This window comes from Oncorhynchus nerka, linkage group LG7, assembly GCF_034236695.1.
Source record: "Oncorhynchus nerka isolate Pitt River linkage group LG7, Oner_Uvic_2.0, whole genome shotgun sequence".
In the NCBI taxonomy this organism is placed as follows: domain Eukaryota; kingdom Metazoa; phylum Chordata; class Actinopteri; order Salmoniformes; family Salmonidae; genus Oncorhynchus; species Oncorhynchus nerka.
In genome coordinates, this window is record NC_088402.1 from 93,223,794 (window position 1) to 93,235,899 (window position 12,106).

Here is a 12,106-nt window from a genome sequence, read left to right on the forward strand (position 1 = left end):
ACAGCCGTGACATACAGCCGTGACATACAGCCGTGTACACAGGAACATCTAAATAATCCCGCACAACCAGCAGGCGGGTAATCAAAACCCAACCAATCAGCCTAAACTAAACACAGGTGAAACCAATAAACAGAAAAGGGGGGAAAAGGGGATCAGTGGCAGCTTGTAGGCTGGTGACGACGCCACCCGAACAGGAAGGGGAACCACCTTCGGTTGGAGTCATGACAATACCTCAACACAGACGGTCCTCTATAACTTTAAATGGTGGCTGAATTCTCTTTAAACAACTTGAAAACCTCAACACAGACGGCCTCAAATGGTTTAGAACGTTTCTAAGGGCTGATATCTTTGGATTTTTCCATGATGTCAAGCAAAGAGGCACTGAGTTAGAAGGTAGGCCTTGAAATACATCCACAGGTACACCTCCAATTGATTCAAATGAGCTCAATTAGCCTATCGGAAGCTTCTAAAGCCATGACATCATTTTCTGGAATTTTCCAAGCTGTTTAAAGGCACAGTCAACTTAGTGTATGTAAACTTCTGACCCACTGGAATTGTAATACAGTGAATTATAAGTGAAATAATCGGTCTGCAAAGAATTGTTGGAAAAATTATTTGTGTCATGCACAAAGTAGATGTCCTAACCGACATGCCAAAACTATAGTTTGTTAACAAGACATTTGTGGAGTGGTTGAAAAACGAGTTTTAATGACTCCAACCTAAGTGTATGTAAACTAGTTTTAATGACTCCAACCTAAGTGTATGTAAACTAGTTTTAATGACTCCAACCTAAGTGTATATAAACTAGTTTTAATGACTCCAACCTAAGTGTATGTAAACTAGTTTTAATGACTCCAACCTAAGTGTATGTAAACTAGGACTCACTAAACAGAGAACATCCCTGGTCATCCCTACTGCCTCTGATCTGGTGGACTCACTAAACACAAATGCTTTATTTGTAAATGATGTCGGAGTGTTGGAGTGTTCCCCTGGCTATCTGTAAATGATGTCTGAGTGTTGGAGTGTTCCCCTGGCTATCTGTAAATGTCTGAGTGTTCCCCTGGTTATCTGTAAATTATGTCTGTATTGGAGTGTTCCCCTGGCTATCTGTAAATGATGTCTGAGTGTTGGAGTGTTCCCCTGGCTATCTGTAAATTATGTCTGAGTATTGGAGTGTTCCCCTGGCTATCTGTAAATGATGTCTGAGTATTGGAGTGTTCCCCTGGCTATCTGTAAATTATGTCTGAGTGTTGGAGTGTTCCCCCTGGCTATCTGTAAATTATGTCTGAGTATTGGAGTGTTCCCCTGGCTATCTGTAAATTATGTCTGAGTATTGGAGTGTTCCCCTGGCTATCTGTAAATTATGTCTGTATTGGAGTGTTCCCCTGGCTATCTGTAAATTATGTCTGTATTGGAGTGTTCCCCTGGCTATCTGTAAATGATGTCTGAGTGTTGGAGTGTTCCCCCTGGCTGTCTGTAAATTATGTCGGAGTGTTGGAGTGTTCCCCTGGCTATTTGTAAATGATGTCTGAGTGTTCCCCTGGCTATCTGTAAATGATGTCTGAGTGTTGGAGTGTTCCCCTGGCTATTTGTAAATGATGTTGGAGTGTTCCCCTGGCTATCTGTAGATGATGTCTGAGTGTTGGAGTGTTCCCCTGGCTATTTGTAAATGATGTTGGAGTGTTCCCCTGGCTATCTGTAAATGATGTCTGAGTGATGGAGTGTTCCCCTGGCTATCTGTAAATGATGTCTGTATTGGAGTGTTCCCCTGGCTGTCTGGAAATGATGTCTGAGTGTTGGAGTGTTCCCCTGGCTATCTGTAAATGATGTCTGAGTGTTGGAGTGTTCCCCTGGCTATCTGTAGATGATGTCTGAGTGTTGGAGTGTTCCCCTGTTGGAGTGTTCCCCTGGCTATCTGTAAATGATGTCTGAGTGTTGGAGTGTTCCCCTGGCTATTTGTAAATGATGTTGGAGTGTTCCCCTGGCTATTTGTAAATGATGTTGGAGTGTTCCCCTGGCTATCTGTAGATGATGTCTGAGTGTTGGAGTGTTCCCCTGGCTATTTGTAAATGATGTTGGAGTGTTCCCCTGGCTATTTGTAAATGATGTTGGAGTGTTCCCCTGGCTATTTGTAAATGATGTTGGAGTGTTCCCCTGGCTATCTGTAAATGATGTCTGAGTGTTGGAGTGTTCCCCTGGCTATTTGTAAATGATGTCTGAGTGTTGGAGTGTTCCCCTGGCTATTTGTAAATGTTGGAGTGTTCCCCTGGCTATCTGTAGATGATGTCTGAGTGTTGGAGTGTTCCCCTGGCTATTTGTAAATGATGTTGGGGTGTTCCCCTGGCTATTTGTAAATGATGTTGGAGTGTTCCCCTGGCTATTTGTAAATGATGTTGGAGTGTTCCCCTGGCTATCTGTAGATGATGTCTGAGTGTTGGAGTGTTCCCCTGGCTATCTGTAAATGATGTTGGAGTGTTCCCCTGGCTATTTGTAAATGATGTTGGAGTGTTCCCCTGGCTATTTGTAAATGATGTTGGAGTGTTCCCCTGGCTATTTGTAAATGATGTTGGAGTGTTCCCCTGGCTATCTGTAAATGATGTTGGAGTGTTCCCCTGGCTATCTGTAGATGAAGTGTTGATGTTTGGCTATTTGTAAATGATGTTGGAGTGTTCCCCTGGCTATTTGTAAATGATGTTGGAGTGTTCCCCTGGCTATCTGTAAATGATGTTGGAGTGTTCCCCTGGCTATCTGTAAATGATGTTGGAGTGTTCCCCTGTTGGAATGTTCCCCTGGCTATCTGTAAATGATGTTGGAGTGTTCCCCTGTTGGAGTGTTCCCCTGGCTATCTGTAAATGATGTTGGAGTGTTCCCCTGGCTATCTGTAAATGATGTTGGAGTGTTCCCCTGTTGGAGTGTTCCCCTGGCTATCTGTAAATGATGTTGGAGTGTTCCCCTGTTGGAGTGTTCCCCTGGCTATCTGTAAATGATGTTGGAGTGGTTGGAGTGTTCCCTGGCTATTTGTAAAATGATGTTGTTGGAGTGTTCCCCTGGCTATCTGTAAATGATGTTGGAGTGTTCCCCTGGCTATTGTAAATGATGTTGGAGTGTTCCCCTGTTGGAGTGTTCCCCTGGCTATCCATAAATTAAACAAACAAGAACATTGTGCCGTCTGGTTTTCTTAATAAGGAATTTTAAATGATTTATACATTTACTTTTAATACTTAAGTATATTTAAAACCCAAATACTTTTTAAACCTTTACTCAAGTAGTATTTTATTGGGTAACTTTCACTCGAGTCATTTTCTACTAAGGTATCCTTACTTTTACTCAAGTATGAGAATTGGGTACTTTTTACACCGTTGGTGACAAGACATTACTGAGCAGAGAGACAAGACATTTCCAGGTTTTTTTAAAGTTTTTTTTTTTTTTATATATATATATCAAGACATAAAGCAACCAAGATGACAAACATGTAAAAACATTTTTGTTACAGATAATTATATAAAAAAGAGTTTATTTTTTATTTTATTTTTTTTTTTTGAACTTTACTTGCTACGTGAAGGAAGGAACTAATTTACAACTGAGCTCAAACCCTGTTTGCTGTTTGCACCATTCAATCATTCTTCATAACAAAGCATTTTCCCACCTCTCGGTAAATAAAATGCTCTGTTTCAAAAATACATGCCAACTACATGGAAAACATTTGTCACATTACACACACACACTTGCATACCTAAACATATGTAAAGCAAATAATAATAATAATAATAATAACAACAATACACCAAAAGTAATGTGAATGGTTATCAATATCAACAGTTTGTCCGCATTTTGGGGAAGGGGGGAGAGGGGAGGGGGGGCAGAAAATATCCCAGTTAATTCTCAGAACTCTAAAAAACAAGGTTTGGAACAAAAAGAACCTTCTAAATTCCATTAGATGTCAACAAAATGCATTCCATGGACTATCGACAGGTTGAGACGACAAGGAGGACAGGTGAAAAGTAAGCTTTTTCTCTCTGCAAATCAATTCCTTTCATTCATTTTTTTTTTTTTTAAACTGGAAGTATAAACAAAACAAAAAACATCCACTCGCCTCTTTTCTTTCAGTCTTTCGTTTCTGCTCTTTCATCTTCCGCAGCAGAGCAAGTAACAAAAAGTCATTATTTAACGGTTCATTAGACCACCAATTCTGAAATAAGTGTCAAATGACCTGTCGAATAAAGGCTGTAAAACAAAAAAACATTGTACTTTTTCACCCTGGTTGGCAGTCAGCCAGTGTCCACACACCCTCCCAACGAAAGGAAACAGACTAGAGAATTAAAGTAGTCTCCTAAACCTACACCAAAAACACTTCATTTTCTTGACTTGAGTTAAACTCTCGTTCCTTTTTTTTTTTTAACTCCCTGTGAACACGGTGATGTCACAAAGCAAGACGAAAGCCAGGACAAAAATGTGAAGTCTTAAATCGGTTGATGATGACGATGGACTCCCCTTCAATGGAGAAAACACTCTTGTCCTCCCCCCAAGTGCTGTCTGTTTTCCCCATCGGTGTGTTTTTGTCCCCATGACAACGTGACGATGCTGTGTTCTTCCGTTTCAACCGTTTTCCATAGCAACCATCTGATCCTTCTATACATGTGACCAATCGACCGACGCGCAAGTGACATCGGCGATACACAGCTATTTGTGCTGTGTAATTACTTGTGTTGATAAACCGGGATGGAGAAAAGCATGGGACAGAGAGAGGAAAATCACTAGCTAGCAACTACAGTTAAAACTCCACAGTGTTTTTTTCTATTTTTTGTTGTTGTTGTTGTTGTTGTTGTTGATTTCACCGAAAATCATTTAAAAATAAAAAAAAAAAGCCAAGAAAAATGTAATTGTGTGCTTTCAACCGTTTTAACAGAAGATCAGTAATAAACCAATAAAGAACACGAGGTTGGAAACGAGGTGTCCGTGGCACCACAACCTCGAGTGATGAGGGCAGGGCTCTGGGATTATTTTCATCTGGGTTTTTTTAGGTAGCCATTTTGTGAATGATGGGTGGTTGGGGGACCGGTCTGGGTCCAGGTTTGTGGGCCGGTCTGGGTCCAGGTTTGTGGGCCGGTCTGGGTCCAGGTTTGTGGACCGGTCTGGGTCCAGGTTTGTGGGCCGGTCTGGGTCCAGGTTTGTGGGCCGGTCTGGGTCCAGGTTTGTGGGCCGGTCTGGGTCCAGGTTTGTGGGCCGGTCTGGGTCCAGGTTTGTGGGCCGGTTTGTGGGCCGGTCTGGGTCCAGGTTTGTGGGCCGGTCTGGGTCCAGGTTTGTGGGCCGGTCTGGGTCCAGGTTTGTGGGCCAGTCTGGGTCCAGGTTTGTGGACCGGTCTGGGTCCAGGTTTGTGGGCCGGTCTGGGTCCAGGTTTGTGGGCCGGTCTGGGTCCAGGTTTGTGGGGCTGAGGTTGAGGCAAGGATATTGTAGATAGTTGGTGAGGGATCTTGGTGGGGGCTGGTTGAGGGGTGTTGTATTCAGTTCAGTAATAGTCATCATGGACAACAAGGGGAGAAGGAAACTCCCTTTACTGGTCTGATCTGGCCTTCTTCGGACCGGCAGCTTTCCTAAAGGAGAGAAACAACACAGTTCACGATTCAACAGATGAACATAGACGAGGGGCTGTTAAAAGAGTCACGAGAAGTGGAGCTGAGAGTCAAGACCAGAATAAAAGTTGAGAGTTTAAGGTTCACCCGTGTTGAATGTAATATATATATTTTGTTTGTGTGCATCTCTGAAGTGATGTTGTATCGAGTCATTTCATGTTGATCTAAGATCTTCATCAGAAACAGGCAGAAATACAGCCGGTATGAGGCAAAAGGCCGTGAGGTAAAACACATCGTACCGGCTTGATGGTTTTGTTTGATATCTTGAAAAAGTTCATTGCTGACATGCAAAGCGTTTCGGGACTGTATCAACAGCGGACTAATTCAACAAAATACCAAAATATCGTAGTGGAGCGTAAAGTTAAGAATTATGACAGAGGGGTCACAACTGACTACTCAAGTACTTTGTTCAAATAAATTCATAGCATTTTTTTATTTTTAGGAATGTATAGTTAAATAACCTATTATTTCATGTGGATATATGAGAGAGAGAGAGAGACAGACAGAGAGAGAGACAGAGAGAGAGACAGAGAGAGAGAGAGCGGGGGATGAATGGTACTCACATGTCAGGCGAGGAGCCTGGTCTCTTAGCAGTTGGTTTAGCTGCAACACCATCTTTACCTACCTCTACAGGGAGAGGACATAGGATTGTAATAATATATTTTATTATAGCACTTTTCATTAAAACAAAAATCTCAAAGAGGCTTTAAAAACTTGTCAAGGAGTAAAGGTGGCAAACACGGTAGCTTTTATTTTATTTTTTAAAGGAAAGAGCATCTTGAAGTTGTTGCTATGGGGACCATCAATCTTCATTTCAATATATCAAGGTCAACACAAGTCAAGTTCGGATTTGTTCCATTGTAAATAACCAGAGTCCTCTGGTTATAATAAAATATCAACCTTCGTTCATATGTATTTATACAGGGAATTAATTCCCTTCCGGGTTGGAGCGAGCGGTCGCATCTGCACTCGGTCCGCAGGTAGTATTACATTTCATTACATTTCATTATAGTACAACGGTTTGATTTGTCTAATCTTAGCAATTTCTTCTTAGCTAGCTACATAGCCGTCTTTGTATCATAGATAATTGCGTAATTATCGTATTTCGTCGTCCTAACGCAGTCTACACTGCCCCGCAGCTAGCCAGCTAGCTAACGTCCACCGTTAGCTAGTCCACCGTCTACCGATTAGCAGCACAACTATTACACTCAACTGAACGACTTGATTAGTGTAGTGTTAGCTAGCTACATAGTTGTCTTTGCTGTCTTCGTATCCAAGATAATTGGGTAGTTTAGAGTGTGTAGTTCTAGAGTGATTATCTTAATTTACCGAGGTTAGCTAGCCAGCTATTTGTCGTCCTTAACGTAGGAGACACTGCAACCGAATTGAACTTCCTCACTCAACAACCCGGTCGCATTTCGCTTCACAGGTAGTATCACATTTTTCATTTCATTTCATTACAGTACAATGGCTTGATTTGTTTGATCATAGCTAGCTACATAGCCGTCTTTGTATCAAAGATAATTGTGTAGTCTAGAGCGATTTTCTAGGTTAGCTAGCCAGCTATTGTCGTTCTTTTAACGCAACGTAACGTAATCAACACTGCTAGCTAACCAGCTAGCCCCCGAATAGCAGCACTGTAGAAACCATTACACTCAACGGAACGACTTGATTAGTGTAGTGTCAACAACGCAGCCACTGCCAGCTAGCCTACAAAGTCAACAACGCAGCCAATGCCAGCTTGCCTACTTCAGCAGTACTGTATCATTTTAATCATTTTAGTCAATAAGATTCTTGCTACGTAAGCTTAACTTTCTGAACATTCGAGACGTGTAGTCCACTTGTCATTCCAATCTCCTTTGCATTAGCGTAGCCTCTTCTGTAGCCTGTCAACTATGTGTCTGTCCATCCCTGTTCTCTCCTCTCTGCACAGACCATACAAACGCTCCACACCGCGTGGCCGCGGCCACCCTAATCTGGTGGTCCCAGCGCGCACGACCCACGTGGAGTTCCAGGTCTCCGGTAGCCTCTGGAACTGCCGATCTGCGGCCAACAAGGCAGTGTTCATCTCAGCCTATGCCTCCCTCCAGTCCCTCGACTTCTTGGCACTGACGGAAACATGGATCACCACAGATAACACTGCTACTCCTACTGCTCTCTCTTCGTCTGCCCACGTGTTCTCGCACACCCCGAGAGCTTCTGGTCAGCGGGGTGGTGGCACCGGGATCCTCATCTCTCCCAAGTGGTCATTCTCTCTTTCTCCCCTTACCCATCTGTCTATCGCCTCCTTTGAATTCCATGCTGTCACAGTTACCAGCCCTTTCAAGCTTAACATCCTTATCATTTATCGCCCTCCAGGTTCCCTCGGAGAGTTCATCAATGAGCTTGATGCCTTGATAAGCTCCTTTCCTGAGGACGGCTCACCTCTCACAGTTCTGGGCGACTTTAACCTCCCCACGTCTACCTTTGACTCATTCCTCTCTGCCTCCTTCTTTCCACTCCTCTCCTCTTTTGACCTCACCCTCTCACCTTCCCCCTACTCACAAGGCAGGAAATACGCTCGACCTCATCTTTACTAGATGCTGTTCTTCCACTAACCTCATTGCAACTCCTCCAAGTCTCCGACCACTACCTTGTATCCTTTTCCCTCTCGCTCTCATCCAACACTTCCCACACTGCCCCTATTCGGATGGTATCGCGCCGTCCCAACCTTCGCTCTCTCTCCCCCGCTACTCTCTCCTCTTCCATCCTATCATCTCTTCCCTCTGCTCAAACCTTCTCCAACCTATCTCCTGATTCTGCCTCCTCAACCCTCCTCTCCTCCCTTTCTGCATCCTTTGACTCTCTATGTCCCCTATCCTCCAGGCCGGCTCGGTCCTCCCCTCCCGCTCCGTGGCTCGACGACTCATTGCGAGCTCACAGAACAGGGCTCCGGGCAGCTGAGCGGAAATGGAGGAAAACTCGCCTCCCTGCGGACCTGACATCCTTTCACTCCCTCCTCTCTACATTTTCCTCTTCTCTCTCTGCTGCTAAAGCCACCTTCTACCACTCTAAATTCCAAGCATCTGCCTCTAACCCTAGGAAGCTCTTTGCAACCTTCTCCTCCCTCCTGAATCCTCCCCCCCCTCTCTGCAGATGACTTCGTCAACCATTTTGAAAAGAAGGTCGACGACATCCGATCCTCGTTTGCTAAGTCAAACGACACCGCTGGTTCTGCTCACACTGCCCTACCCTGTGCTCTGACCTCTTTCTCCCCTCTCTCTCCAGATGAAATCTCGCGTCTTGTGACGGCCGGCCGCCCAACAACCTGCCCGCTTGACCCTATCCCCTCCTCTCTTCTCCAGACCATTTCCGGAGACCTTCTCCCTTACCTCACCTCGCTCATCAACTCATCCCTGACCGCTGGCTACGTCCCTTCCGTCTTCAAGAGAGCGAGAGTTGCACCCCCTTCTGAAAAAACCTACACTCGATCCCTCCGATGTCAACAACTACAGACCAGTATCCCTTCTTTCTTTTCTCTCCAAAACTCTTGAACGTGCCGTCCTTGGCCAGCTCTCCCGCTATCTCTCTCAGAATGACCTTCTTGATCCAAATCAGTCAGGTTTCAAGACTAGTCATTCAACTGAGACTGCTCTTCTCTGTATCACGGAGGCGCTCCGCACTGCTAAAGCTAACTCTCTCTCCTCTGCTCTCATCCTTCTAGACCTATCGGCTGCCTTCGATACTGTGAACCATCAGATCCTCCTCTCCACCCTCTCCGAGTTGGGCATCTCCGGCGCGGCCCACGCTTGGATTGCGTCCTACCTGACAGGTCGCTCCTACCAGGTGGCGTGGCGAGAATCCATCTCCACACCACGTGCTCTCACCACTGGTGTCCCCAGGGCTCTGTTCTAGGCCCTCTCCTATTCTCGCTATACACCAAGTCACTTGGCTCAGTCATAACCTCACATGGTCTCTCCTATCATTGCTATGCAGACGACACACAATTAATCTTCTCCTTTCCCCCTTCTGATGACCAGGTGGCGAATCGCATCTCTGCATGTCTGGCAGACATATCAGTGTGGATGACGGATCACCACCTCAAGCTGAACCTCGGCAAGACGGAGCTGCTCTTCCTCCCGGGAAGGACTGCCCGTTCCATGATCTCGCCATCACGGTTGACAACTCCATTGTGTCCTCCTCCCAGAGCGCTAAGAACCTTGGCGTGATCCTGGACAACACCCTGTCGTTCTCAAATAACATCAAGGCGGTGGCCCGTTCCTGTAGGTTCATGCTCTACAACATCCGCAGAGTACGACCCTGCCTCACACAGGAAGCGGCGCAGGTCCTAATCCAGGCACTTGTCATCTCCCGTCTGGATTACTGCAACTCGCTGTTGGCTGGGCTCCCTGCCTGTGCCATTAAACCCCTACAACTCATCCAGAACGCCGCAGCCCGTCTGGTGTTCAACCTTCCCAAGTTCTCTCACGTCACCCCGCTCCTCCGCTCTCTCCACTGGCTTCCAGTTGAAGCTCGCATCCGCTACAAGACCATGGTGCTTGCCTACGGAGCTGTGAGGGGAACGGCACCTCAGTACCTCCAGGCTCTGATCAGGCCCTACACCCAAACAAGGGCACTGCGTTCATCCACCTCTGGCCTGCTCGCCTCCCTACCACTGAGGAAGTACAGTTCCCGCTCAGCCCAGTCAAAACTGTTCGCTGCTCTGGCCCCCCAATGGTGGAACAAACTCCCTCACGACGCCAGGACAGCGGAGTCAATCACCACCTTCCGGAGACACCTGAAACCCCACCTCTTTAAGGAATACCTAGGATAGGATGAAGTAATCCCTCTCACCCCCCTTAAAAGATTTAGATGCACTACTGTTCCACTGGATGTCATAAGGTGAATGCACCAATTTGTAAGTCGCTCTGGATAAGAGCGTCTGCTAAATGACTTAAATGTAAATGTAATCAATGGGAGCTCTGTTTCACTTAAGAGCAGCACAAAATACAAAACACACAATGTGGAATTAGTGACACAATTCGAACACTCTAGAGAGACAGAGGAGGCTAGCTTAGCGTTCCGTACCTTGGAGCCACCTGACCTGCGTGGCAGGGCCGTAACCTTTCTCGTTGCGGGCTGCGATGCGGAAGATGATGGCAGGCTTGGTGGTGTAGTCTATGTGTGCGTTGGAGAGGCTGGACGACTGCACCAGGCAGGAAGGGTTCGGCCCACAGAACACTCGCATGAAAGCCAGCTGGGCTGGGGTGGTGGTGGTGGTGGGCTTGGCCTGCTCCCCGCTCTGGGCGCTCTGGATGGCCAGGTACACCGAGTACTCAATGATCTTACCAGATGTGACCGATGGAGGCTCCCAGGTCAGGTGGGCTCCATCTGGGCTCTGAGGGGAGAGAGGGAGGAGTGGGGAGAGAGAGAGGGAAGAGGGAAGAGAGAGATGGAAGAGAGAGAGGGAGGAGGGGAGAGAGAGGGAGGAGGGGGAGAGAGAGAGAGGGAGGAGGGGAGAGAGAGAGAGGGAGGAGGGGAGAGAGAGGGGGAGGAGGGGAGAGAGAGGGGGAAGAGGGGAGAGAGAGGGGGAAGAGGGGAGAGAGAGGGGGAAGAGGGGAGAGAGAGAGAGAGAGAGGGAAGCGAGAGATGGAAGAGAGAGAGGGAGGAGGGGAGAGAGAGAGAGGGGGAGAGAGAGAGAGGAGGAGGGAGAGAGAGAGAGGAGGGAGGAGGGGAGAGAGAGAGGGGGAGGAGGGGAGAGAGAGAGGGGGAGGAGGGAGAGAGAGAGGGGAGGAGTGGAGAGAGAGAGGGGGAGGAGGGGAGAGAGAGGGGGAAGAGGGGAGAGAGAGGGGGAAGAGGGGAGAGAGAGAGGAGGGGAAGGGAGACAAATGTAGCATTACTGACCTCGGACATGGCGTGTTTTGAGTTTTGAACACACATTCAAAGAAACAAAACAAAACATTAACTTTAAATAACGCTCCCTGGGCAAAGGACGTTCAAAAACACGTTTTTTTTTTAAAAACAACTTTCGTGGTTAAATAAATTACACTGAACAAAAATATAAAACACCATGCAACAACTTCTGAGTTACAGTTCATAAGGAAATCAGTCAATTGAAATATATTTATTGGGCCCTAATCTATGGATTTCACATGACTGGGAATACAGATATGAATCTGGTCACAGATACCTCAAAGGTCAAGGGAGTGGATCAGAGACCCGGTCAGCATCTGGTGTGGATCAGAGACCCAGTCAGTATCTGGTGTGGCTCAGAGACCCAGTCAGTATCTGGTGTGGCTCAGAGACCCAGTCAGTATCTGGTGTGGCTCAGAGACCCAGTCAGTATCTGGTGTGGCTCAGAGACCCAGTCAGTATCTGGTGTGGCTCAGAAACCCAGTCAGTATCTGGTGTGGCTCAGAGACCCAGTCAGTATCTGGTGTGGCTCAGAGACCCAGTCAGTATCTGGTGTGGATCAGAGACCCAGTCAGTATCTGGTG

At 46.6% G+C, this 12,106-nt stretch overlaps 2 protein-coding genes across 4 annotated transcripts in view; both read right to left on the reverse strand.

Annotated features, from left to right (window-relative positions):
- Positions 1–3,497: 3,497 nt before the first annotated feature.
- LOC135572609 (sporozoite surface protein 2-like) lies at positions 3,498–5,523 on the reverse strand. Of its 3 annotated transcripts, none has more exons than XM_065020990.1 (2): positions 5,371–5,523; positions 3,498–5,310 (listed from the first exon to the last, which is right to left on the reverse strand). In XM_065020990.1, the coding sequence occupies exons 1-2, from the start codon at positions 5,521–5,523 to the stop codon at positions 4,900–4,902; spliced, it is 564 nt and encodes a 187-aa protein (XP_064877062.1). In that variant the 3' UTR covers positions 3,498–4,899. The 3 variants fall into 3 exon arrangements, with proteins under 3 accessions (XP_064877062.1, XP_064877060.1, XP_064877061.1); XM_065020988.1 differs by having other exon boundaries at positions 3,498–5,334; XM_065020989.1 differs by having other exon boundaries at positions 3,498–5,106; positions 5,143–5,523.
- Positions 3,498–12,106, reverse strand: part of hcfc1b (host cell factor C1b) — an 81,600-nt gene continuing 72,991 nt past the window's right edge. Inside the window, exons 26-28 of the mRNA XM_065020991.1 lie at positions 10,698–11,007; positions 6,194–6,257; positions 3,498–5,591 (exon numbers count right to left, since the gene is read on the reverse strand). Coding sequence (XP_064877063.1) covers positions 5,552–5,591; positions 6,194–6,257; positions 10,698–11,007 — 414 coding nt within the window. The 3' untranslated portion in view covers positions 3,498–5,551. The remainder of the gene's footprint in view (positions 5,592–6,193; positions 6,258–10,697; positions 11,008–12,106) is intronic.

What these genes read in the sequence shown, in the direction of transcription:
- LOC135572609 (XM_065020988.1), bottom strand. Translation starts at nt 5,523, where the DNA reads ATGATGACTATTACTGAACTGAATACAACACCCCTCAACCAGCCCCCA. An exon ending in ACCCAGACCGGCCCACAAAC is followed by an intron (nt 5,335 to 5,370) that starts CTGGACCCAGAC and finishes CTGGACCCAGAC; the next exon opens with TGGCCCACAAACCTGGACCC.